This window comes from Colossoma macropomum, unplaced genomic scaffold (assembly GCF_904425465.1).
Source record: "Colossoma macropomum unplaced genomic scaffold, Colossoma_macropomum, whole genome shotgun sequence".
Lineage (NCBI taxonomy): Eukaryota > Metazoa > Chordata > Actinopteri > Characiformes > Serrasalmidae > Colossoma > Colossoma macropomum.
This window is the reverse complement of record NW_023494807.1, coordinates 10,105,865-10,116,938: the sequence shown is the minus strand read 5'-3', so window position 1 is coordinate 10,116,938 and position 11,074 is coordinate 10,105,865. Positions and strand designations below refer to the sequence as shown.

The 11,074-nt window shown below is 41.8% G+C and overlaps 1 protein-coding gene across 1 annotated transcript; it reads right to left on the bottom strand.

Moving 5' to 3' along the window:
• On the bottom strand, positions 1-8,388 carry LOC118797215 (protein FAM124B). The gene is made up of 4 exons (XM_036556487.1): positions 7,993-8,388; positions 6,694-6,725; positions 5,746-6,533; positions 1-648 (listed from the first exon to the last, which is right to left on the bottom strand). Exons 1-4 carry the CDS (start codon positions 8,064-8,066, stop codon positions 100-102), a joined length of 1,443 nt encoding a protein of 480 aa, XP_036412380.1. The 5' UTR covers positions 8,067-8,388; the 3' UTR covers positions 1-99.
• Positions 8,389-11,074: the final 2,686 nt, after the last annotated feature.

Below are 11,074 nucleotides of genomic sequence, written 5' to 3'. Positions count from 1 at the left end.
TGCTGCGTGAACTAAGCCTTTAAAGACTTTTAATGGTGCACTGAATTGTTTGCTAAAGAGGTCAAAAACAGACACGTAGTTCCTACATTCGTAGTTTGGTCAGATGAAGAACTCGTCCACTTGTTCTGCAGGCTCCAGCATCTGGGCTGCCGGCTCTGGCGGACTCCTTGGTGCCTCTGCCAGGCCGCGCCGCAGGTCCCTGGCCAGCGTCTCCAGAGCCGACGCCCCCACGGCGGCGGGTCTCTGAACCTGGGGGCTGACAGCTCGGCCCGTATCCACATTGGTCTCCGGCTCCTCCTCATCTTCCTCTGGTTCCTCCAGCAGGAGGCGGGTGATGGAGGGGTTGACGGACAGGGCGGCGGGGCTGCTGCGCTGGGAGGAGTAGCAGGAGCTCCCTGGAGGGGTGCTGCAGGCGCTGCCCGAGCCCAGGCTCTCTCCTCCTAGTCTCTGAACCCCAGGGGAGCCGTCTGAGGGCAGTTTGGTCAGAGTGCGCTCCTTCAGCTGGGACAGCCTGCTGAAGGAGCCGGGAGGGGCCGAGTGGAGTTGGGTGGGCACCGGGCACCTCAGCAGCGATCGCGGCGGCAGGCTGGGGCAGCTGAGGGGAAAGGCTGAGGTGAAGAGTCTCGCCGGCTGCGCTGCTCCTTTAACCTGCAAAAGAGAGGTGAGCGGTAACCCTTTAAACTGCGACCCAATTTAACAGCTCGTTCTCAGACAGAGGCCTGGACAGCAGCCTAAACACAGACTCCAGTATAAAATACTGTTAATTCAGGCAAATAAAGACTCACACAGAAGTAAAAGTACCTTCCATAAAAAACAACTTTGCAACCCAGAAGGTCAAAAAAGTACTCAAGTACTGAGAACTGCAGTGGAACGTCTTGGTCTGTACAGCGTCTGTCAGTACAGGAATGGCTTTTCTTCACTTTTTGGTCTAAAGTAAAACGCTAAAGCTCCAAAGTGAGAGCAACAGTAAAGCAGGAGCTGAACCAACACAACCAAATGAAATTGTAAAAAGAAAAATTGTACATATTAAGTCCATCATGACTTAAAGGCCAAACCATAGCTTAAAACTACCTTAAAGCAACTTAAAACGCAGACACAAGTCAGTGAATTCATAACCCTTTCATCTAATATCTTTCTGTGAGGGAGCTTTTAGAGGTGGACGTCTGGTTCCTATCACCACCACTGTGAGCAATTCTGACTAAGTTTCTCTAGAACAGAGCGTTTCACACTAATGACTCTGTTTACATCTTATCCATTTAATTATACAGGAATTTTGAAAAATTAGTGGAGTTCCCCTTTAAGCATTTTTGTGCTATTATTATGCAACTTTTTGATCAGAAAGAATTCACATTCGCCTTGAAATCAAGGAATTATTTCTGATCCAAAGCTCACAGAAAAAACTGGAGAAATGAAGATTCTACACTTTCAATCGAAAGTATAAGTGACAAGTAAAAGAGGAGATATTTTATTATGTTTTGTATTTGAAAGAAAGGTTATTGTTTAGTCTTGTTTAGCCAAAATGAAAAATCATCCTGGATTTTTTTTGTCATCCTTATGTTAAAAGCTGTTTATACAGAACATAAATTGAACATAAATGTAATTTGTTAAGTAATGTAAATCGAATGTATAATGAGCCTAATGACAGTAATCAGAGTAGATCTGTAGTAGTACTGGGTCAGACGGGTCTCACTGGTGCTTATAGTTAGTGTGAATATAAAATCATAACTCATTTTGCGTGTCATATTTGTGAGCGGATCGCGGGTCAGAGAGGGTCTCTGAGAGGCTGAGCGTTTTCTCTACATGACAGCTGGGGGAGGGAGGGGGATGTGATACATGATACTTGATGGTTAATATTATTTTGCCCCACCCACTGATGCACAGTTATGTCATCAAAAATCAGGTGTTTTAGAGGCTTGAATCACTACATTTGGGTAGAAGATTAACATGAACTTGGTCTTTTATATATGATATGATGAATTGATAAATTGTGCTACTAACAAATTTCATTTCAGTTTGTGAGATTTGACAGGTTTGTTTTTAAACAACACTGTCTATCCTGTACAAACTATAACATTTTGACTAATACGATGATTTTTTTTTTTAAAGCGAAGGGGGGCAATTGTTTGGGGGGGGTGGAGGTTGGAATGAGGGTGTTAACTGATGGTAAAATGTGTAACTATCTATTAGTAACTTAATTATTTGTAGATATTTTTGTGTTTAATGATTTAGGGGTGTAAGACTACATTTACTGTTTATGGCACTGAAGAAATGTCCTGTTTCAATTAACACATTATTTCAACATAATCAGTCAAAATCTTGAGAAAATGAGACATTATCTCTACATAGTCAAAATCATGAGAAATTAAGATATTATTTTAACATAGTCAGTCAAAATCTTGAGAAAATGAGATGTTATGTCGACATAGCCAGTCAAATTCTTAATGTTAATGGGTTAATGAGCCATTATTTCACCATCAAACAAAATCTCAAGAAATTATTTCTCCTCTAGCTGATTTTTTCCTCTTCTAGCTGAAATTATTTCTCCTCTAGTTGATTTTCTTTCTCCTCTAGCTGATTTTTTCCTCCTGTAGCTGAATTTTTTTTCCTCTAGCTGAAATTATTTCTTCTAGCCGACTTTTTTCTGCTCTAGCTGATTTTTCTCCTCTAGCTGAAATTTTTCCTCCTCTAGCTGAATTTTTTTCTCCTCTAGCTGAATTTTTCCTCCTCTAGCTGAAAATTTTCCTCCTCTTGCTGAATTTTTTCTCCTCTCGCTGATTTTTTTCCTCCTCTAGCTGATTTTTTCCTCCTCTAGCTGAAAATTTTCCTCCTCTCGCTGAACTTTTTCTCCTCTCACTGAACTTTTTCTCCTCTCGCTGATTTTTTTCCTTCTCTAGCTGAAGTGTTTCCTCCTCTAGCTGGCAGGAATGGGCTTGCAAATGAATAAACTCTTCTGTGTTGTGTTGCGCCTTCCTGCTTAAATATCTCAGCTAAATGTGAGGCATCTCACATGTGGAGGATCTTCCTCTTAACGGCTTTGTTTTACAGGAGGCAAAACAAATTACACAAAAATATAAACACATGTTAAACTTGTTGTTTCCACTGGCAGTCAAACTTTCATTTGATGAAAAACTGGGGTGGGGGTAGGGGTGCATGTGCTCGACTGCTCAGGCGCCTGTGATTAACGATATAACAGTCACTTTTTTTGCAGTGATTGTAAAGAGTTAAAAACACGTGCCTTCTTGAAATCAGGGGAAAAAACAGTCATGAATCTTATTATTACACTTAAAGTTGACTCTGACTGAGCTTTTAGTAAACCAGGGCTTGAATGTCTGGAGCAAAACTCAAAACTCATTAATAGAACCTTCCCAGTGGTTGAGGTCTGCGGTGAGAATCCGTCCTGAAATTCGCTTTCATACATTTTTCATGCTTGCTGCAGAGTCTCGGGTTCTATGGTGGTCTGCGAGTTGGTAGATTTCCAGAGAATCTTTTTCTTCCCTTTTCCATCCTGGAACGCTTTGATGAGACAGAATGGAGGGGAACCGACGTAGAGGTTCATCCCAGCAGACCCACTGAGTAATTACAGCTTGTCGTCCAGCACTCTGGGTCTTCTCAGACACTCAGGATCATTCTTGGCAGCTCAGCCCGGCACGAAAAACCACAGCGGCCTCACTCTGGTGAGCCGTTTACCATAAACCCCCACTACCCACAAGACTGCGTATTTACATCTGAGAGGAGAGGCTGTTTGGGGTTCTGCTCGCATCCTTTCAACATGACGGTTTTATGTTCGCAAAAACAAGTCGGTGGGCCAAACAGTCCTTTGAGGCAGATTCTGGGGGCACAAACAGCGATGCTGACTGGTATGTGACGATATGCAAACATTTATAGGCGGTTCGGTTCACTCTAGTGAGGCAACATTCAACAGTATCATCAGAGTAGATTTCAACACAGTAATTATCTTTGTGAAGTAAAGGATGAAAAGTAGATGTAATGAATCATACATACAAAACTAACACACTTCCAGCACCAGATAACAATGTGCAGCCAGCTCTGTTAGGCCTTGGGATCTGGAGACGGTGGGTCACTTCTAGCTTTCATAACTTCAGAACGGATTAAGATACAAATATGATCCACATATCAGGACATTCAGCAGACCCGCCCCTAACAAGCAAGCATGACGTCATCGAGCTGTGATGTCAGCATCAGTGAGTAATTCGGCTCAGAAAATCACCTAAAATCCATATATATTATTGCTCTGCTGTTTGGCCTTCATATTGCAACAAAGGGTTAAAACAGCGACATGATTCATCCGTCCAGATCACTCGTCAGACTCTGCCTCACCATCCAAAGTGATTTCTTCCATCTGTGACCATCCATCAGCCAGCAATCCAGCTCCAAAATCACCCAAACCCCACTCGCTACTGTTATATTACATCTCTGCTTTTAACCTTCATATTATAAACAAAGGACTTTCAGTTTTACATTGATTTTGAGTATTAAAAATATCTGATATCAAATGTGCAACTCAATTTGTAATTAAAAATAATGCCTGTCTTGCTGTGTATCAGAGTTTTAGCACTGAGCATGAATCCAAGAGGACAGAAAAACAATAAAAAAAAAAAAATGTCTGCCTCATGCTAATTGTTTATTTTTGCTCATAATAACTAATAAAATGAATCACCATCAAAATGATTGCACTTTCAGCTCACAGACACTCCAGACTAACAAGTTCTGAAAAGATAACTACAACTACACTTGTTTTCAAGATCTCTATAATTAAAAAAATACTAAATTTAACGGGCACTAGGTACATTTTTGATCAGGAATGACCCAAATTCATAAAGATGAATCAAATTTCTGTTAGCATTTACATGCCAAACGATGGCATATCTGAGCAGCCCAGGGTCTCCTGAAAATAACAACATATGGCAGGTGTGACTGTCACATGTAAATACTTTATAATTGTAACTGACCCAAAAAATGCTCAAAATTTTAGGTTTCTAAGGGTTAGCTGAAATAATATGCAGTAATATGAGGTGTTTTCACTGTATTTTGACTGTGTAAAGACTGGGTTGGTTAGGGGAGATAAAGTTAGCTGTACACTTGACCGGTTTCATTAAAACCACCTCATTGTTTCTACACTCACTGTCCATTTTATCAGCTCCACTGACCATATAGTCTCACTCTGCAGTTCTACAGTTACAGTACAGTACATCTGTTTATCTACATACTAGTTACCTTGTTCTTCAGTGGTCAGGACCCCCATGGACCCCCACAGAGCAGGGACTATTTGGGTGGTGGATCATTCTCACCACTGCAATAACACTGACATGGTGGTGGTGTGTTAGTGTGTGTTGCGCTGGTCTGAGTGGATCAGACACAGCAGTGCTGCTGGAATTTTTAAACACCTCATTGTCACTGCTGGACTGAGAATAGTCCACCAACCACAAATATCCAGCCAACAGCGTCCTGTGGGCAGCGAGCTCTGACCACTGATGAAGGACTAGAGGATGACCAACACAAACTGTGCAGCAGCAGATGAGCTACCGTCTCTGACTTTACATCTACAAGGTGGACTGACAAGGTAGGAGTGTCTAATAGAGTGGACAGTGTTTTTGCAGTGTGGAATTGGTTTTACCCGCCATCTAGGCGTTTCTGTTTCTTGTGAAAAGGTGCCTATTGAAACTTGCTCCCTGGCCTGATATGAGCTTTCAGTAAGCTTTCTAGATGGATATTCCCAAATCTTACCTGAAAGAGGATCTTGTTGCTGTCCAGGTCCTCAGTCTGCCAGCGGGTGGCGCTGATCGGCGAGCAGGGGTTGGGCAGAAGAGGCACCAGCTGCCCGATCTCGCCCACCCTGAACTGCAGCACGGCGGAGTGGCACGGCTCCACCCTGACCCCGGGCGAGAGCTGCTTGAGGGCGAGCTGCAGACTGAGCCCCCTCTCTGTCAACAGGGTGAACCAGCAGAAGCCGGCCTTCTGCTCCTCAGCCCGCCTCCGCAACACCATCTCGTAGAGCCGCACGGCGTCCTCGAAGTTGTCGTAGCTGCTGTGCAGCGTCAGCCGCACCACCTCCCCTCCGCAGTGCACCGGCCGCACCCCCCACACCGGCATGCCCGTGCCCAGGCTGTAGAAGTCCCGACTGGGCAGCAGGTAGGGCCGTAGCAGGGCGTTGGAGGGCGAGCCGGCGGAGCTGATGTGGACGCCCTGCCCCGCCCTGCTCCCGCAGCTCTCCGTGTGGTGGTACTGCCACGGCGGACACTGGAGGAAATCCAAAACCCGGAGGATCCGCTCCTCTCCGTATGACTCGTGCAGGAAGAGGGTGACCGCCAGCGACGGGTAGCCAGCCACGGGCGGCAGGGTGTAATCGCGCACCGGACAGGCGCGCTCGGACACGTGGAAGAGGCGCAGGCCCGGGCACACCCACTTAAGGAGGCGGTCCAGGGTGTGCTGCAGGAGGAGAGAGTCTCCAGGGTTGGCCAGCAGGTGCATGGTGACCAGCGGGGGCTCCTGACCCAAGCCCGCCATGAGGTCAACTAATCACGAAAGGCACAAAGAGGCAGAGGCGGGGAAGAGGGAGGATTATAGAAAGTGCTGGAAGCATAAAAACAGGTTGTGGCTTCAAGCTGATTACTGCAATATACACATGACTGACGTTCATAATCCAGTTTAAAAATGAGCAGAAACTGTACTCACTGCTGCTGCCGGACATTTTGCTGCAGTCCGATCTACACACACACACACACACATACACACACACACACACACACACACACACACACAGACACAAATGTTATTCAATAATAATCCATACAGTGTAGATTAAACTGTAATGAACAGGAAGTGATGGTTTATTCACTATTCACAATGAAATTACAAGAAATTATGAGTAATGGTTATTAATTAATAATAATTTTTGAAGAATAATAATTTGCTGAACGCTTTCAAATATGAGGGACATAAATTTTATCATAAATTTATTCAGCTGTCTCAAAGATTATGGAATTATTTACAGCTCTTTTCATCATTGAAAATGGACTGTTAAGTTTTTGGCTTAAATGTTTTTGGCTTAATATTAGCATCATATTCATATGTTGCTAACAAATAGCAACAACATTGATTTAATATTATTGAAAATAGTGTTGCCAAACCATAACATTATAACATAGAACATGAAAGTTTCAGCTACAGTTTACTGCAGTGGAACACATGACCTAATGTTCTTGGCTTAAAGGGCAATTTCACCGATTTTGCAGAATTCACAAAAATGAAATGTAAAAATCGTTCAGAGTACTTTGTTGTGAAACGGTTCATTGTAGATACTCCGATCTTTACAGTGGTGGTGACAGGAAACAAGAATCTCCATGTCTTTACATGATGGTGAAATAGTGGTAAGTATGGAAAAAATGCCATTTCATGTAATAACTTGCTGTGAGGGAGCTTTTAGAGGTGGACGTCTGGTTCCCATCACCAGCATTGTGAACAATTCTGTCTTGGTAAGTTTTTCTAAATCGGAGCATTCCACACCAAACAAACCACTCTGAATGACTTTGTTTACATCCATTAAATTGGGCAGAAATTCTGAAAAATCGGTGGAATGCCCCTTTAAGTTTGTGTGCGGGCTCTATGAAGAAGACTCTTGAGACTTGTTATCGTGTATAAACCGTATAAACCCCTTCTTTTCTTCCTTTTCTTGTACAGAATGTCCGCTTTTTACAGTATAAATCATTAAATGCTGCTGAAAACTGCATATAGTGCTAATTCAGAGTTTATCCGTTTCTCTCTCAGCTCCTCCGTCGTCCTCTTGGAAACCACAAACAAAGTGACCGAGCGGCTCTCTGTAGCATTTTCAAGCTAAAGCTAACTTTCCCATTCCACCTTAAGTGCTGCAGCGATTACGTTCTGGCGACTCATGCGCCAGAATACAACCGCTGCAGCTTTTAAGGTGGAACGGAGAAAATTCGAAAAAGAAGCTAATTTCAGCTTCGTACTCACCCCGCAGTCTCCGCTCCAGAGTCAGTGGTCTCATCATCCCCCCTGTGGTGGAACAGACACGGTTTTCGCAGCATTATTCCACCATTTAACCCCTTTTTGGATCCTTTTTTAAGTGACACACGAACTTTCCATCGCGGAATAACAGTAGCCAAGCGGTCTCAGCGCTCCGCTCTTCACTATGCTTGTTTTTGTCGCTTAATGAGCCCTAATGGGCCTCAGTTTAGAGGCGCCTTTATAGCTATCGCCCAAAAATATGGATATAACCTCTCATAAGCTTCTCTAACAGCCTGCGTGATGCAAAGTCTACACCGCAGCTCCAAAAAATGAAGTTTTCCAGCTGGATGGGGAAAGGGTACCCCCAGTCTCCCAAACTGGGAATTACAATGCAGGCAGATGGCTGAGACAAAAGGGCAGCAGACTGGACTTAAATAGATTTTAAAGTACAAGTAGGGTGACATGACCTGAGGTATTATTTATCTGACGAGTTTTAGACACTGTCTGCTGGATTAAACCCGCCCCCCTTACATAGACACACAAGCAGAGGAGCCGTCCCATTAAGGGGGAATTCCACCAATTTTTCAAAATTTCTGGAATTTTTTCATAATTCAGTGTTTGAGATGTAAACAGACTCATTCAGAGTGGTTTGGTGTGAAATGATTCAGGTATCTTTACAGTGGTGGTGATAGGAACCAGGGGTCGCCATGACTACAACACAAATATAGACATTTTATTTACTATCCAAAACCACCAGTGAACCTACACGAGTCTTCTGAGTTTTACATGGAATGTTGATGAATATATAAGTTAATATAAGTTAATAACAGATCATAAAATATCATAAAACAATGCCTCAGTCATCAGGCAGTGAATTTATAACCATTTCATGTAGTAACTTTCTGTGAGGGAGCTTTTTAGAGGTGGATGTCTGGTTCCTATCACCACCACTGTGAACAGTTCTGACTCTGTAAGTTTCTCTAGAACAGAGCGTTTCACACCAAACCACTCTGAATGACTCTGTTTACATCTTAACCATTTAATTATGCAGAAATTTTTAAAAATGGGTGGAGTTCCTCTTAAAAAGTGCTATGAATCCACAACATTATAGCCAAGCTAAAGAGGAACTTCTAGAGAAGCTTACAGAATTGTTCTCAGTGGTGGTGATAGGAACCAGACGTCCACCTCTAAAAGCTCACAGAAAGGTATTACATTAAAATGCTAACAAATACACAACACCATGCCTGAAACACTTATAACATTTGTTTTTGTATATACTTAGTTTTAGATTATCAACTATTTATTATTTTGTATATACTTAATTTTAGATTATCAACTATTTTCCCATCATCAACATTCCATATAAACTCAGAAGACTCGTGTAGGTTCACTGGTGGTTTTGATCGTAAATAAAATGTCTAAATTTGTGTTGTAGTCATGGTGACCCCTGGTTCCTATCACCACCACTGTAAAGACATCTGAACCATTTCACACCAAACCACTCTGAATCACTCTGTTTAAATCTCATTGTTTATGCTGCATTTTATTTTTCTCCCTACACACTTTTTTGCCATTAACCAAATTTTATATGACTCTCTTTACCTCTTAGAATTAAGCAGGCTGTTTTTGTTACTGTGCCTTTAAGACTCTTATATATGTAAATGAGCTCTGTTCTGATTACCTGCTTTGTTCAAAAAGCCCATGTTGAAACACTCCTTATAACTTCAGTGTGAGTGGGCAGAGCTAAAACCGCTTTAGGTTGATAGAGAAAAAAATGAGTGTTTTGATGTTTATGACATCACAAAACAGGCTAAGTGCCAAGTAATTTGAACTTTCTTCATGTAAAGAACGTTTGTACTCCAATAGTTTCAACTAAATATTGCTTTAAAAAAAGCCACGTAACATTAGTTCTTCAAGTAAATGACGACTTTACTGTGAATATTGCTCAATAGTATATACATACATATATATATATATATATACATATACACATACACATATACATATATATATATACACACACACACATGTATATACATACATACATATATATATATATATATATATGGTATGACAGTGCTTGACACCCAGGTACAGATGCAGAAAACAACAAAATTATCAATGCTAAGTAAATACAACATTTATGAAAAAAGCCCTAAATGATGCCACCTCCTCCGTCGCATCATTTAATGTGACACTACATTCATTTTATGGCTAAATAAGTCAGTGTGACTGATTTTGCTTAATAATGTTTTCATAATTAATCAATGTATTTTGTGTTGATGTAGAAATAAGATATACATTTAAGCAGGGCAAAGGTTTAATGTTAATTCCAGTTTTATTCAGTGATATTTAAATTGGAACTTAAGTTACTTCACAGGCTTAAAAATGTTTATTTATTAAGTTTAGTCAAAATGGCCAAGTACAAGCTCATTTTCAGCCTCACAAAAAAGCAACAACATACAATCAGCAGAAAATTAAAGAGGCCTCAACACCTAATTCTACTATCAGCTGTTTGAGTGTTCAGTGAGTCACTCTTCACCTTTATTCCAGCTTCCATTCTTTTCAGGAGACTCACTTTCAGTTCCTCAAGTAAATCTGCAGACACACCTCCAAAGTTCAGTCTTAGAAGCTGGTTGATCATTTTATGATGTAATAAAACACATTCAGTGATGTTGAGGTCTGGACTCTGGGGTGGTCAGTCCATTGTTCAGCTTCTTTGTTTGATGTGTCCGTCTCCTTTTCTCAGTGAGGTTCTTCTTGAACAGCTACACATCCTTTCAGACCCATAGCGCTGAGTCGTCTTCTCACAGTGGAAGGATGGACAGAAACACCTGTGGATGTTTTCAGATCTGAAGCAGCTTGATTTTCTCCTCTCTCTCAAAGATGAAAGCTTTAAGTGCTGTTTATCTGATGGGGGACAGTTTTGGTGTCTACCAGGTCTTCCAGGTGGTTGTTAGGAGGCACACTTTCTCTGCAGGTTTGATCATCAGTTTCCTGAAGTTGTATGTGAAGCGTGGTCTTTGACTTTTGCACAGTACTGTTTAACTGAAACCGACTCCTTGATATGCAGTGCTTTAAAATTGCT

Coding starts and splice junctions, on each gene's coding strand:
- LOC118797215 (XM_036556487.1), bottom strand. CDS start 8,066: ATGCTGCGAAAACCGTGTCTGTTCCACCACAGGGGGGATGATGAGACC. Junction 6,534..6,693: donor CAAAATGTCCGGCAGCAGCA/GTGAGTACAGTT, acceptor TTTCGTGATTAG/TTGACCTCATGGCGGGCTTG. Junction 649..5,745: donor GCAACAAGATCCTCTTTCAG/GTAAGATTTGGG, acceptor TCTCTTTTGCAG/GTTAAAGGAGCAGCGCAGCC.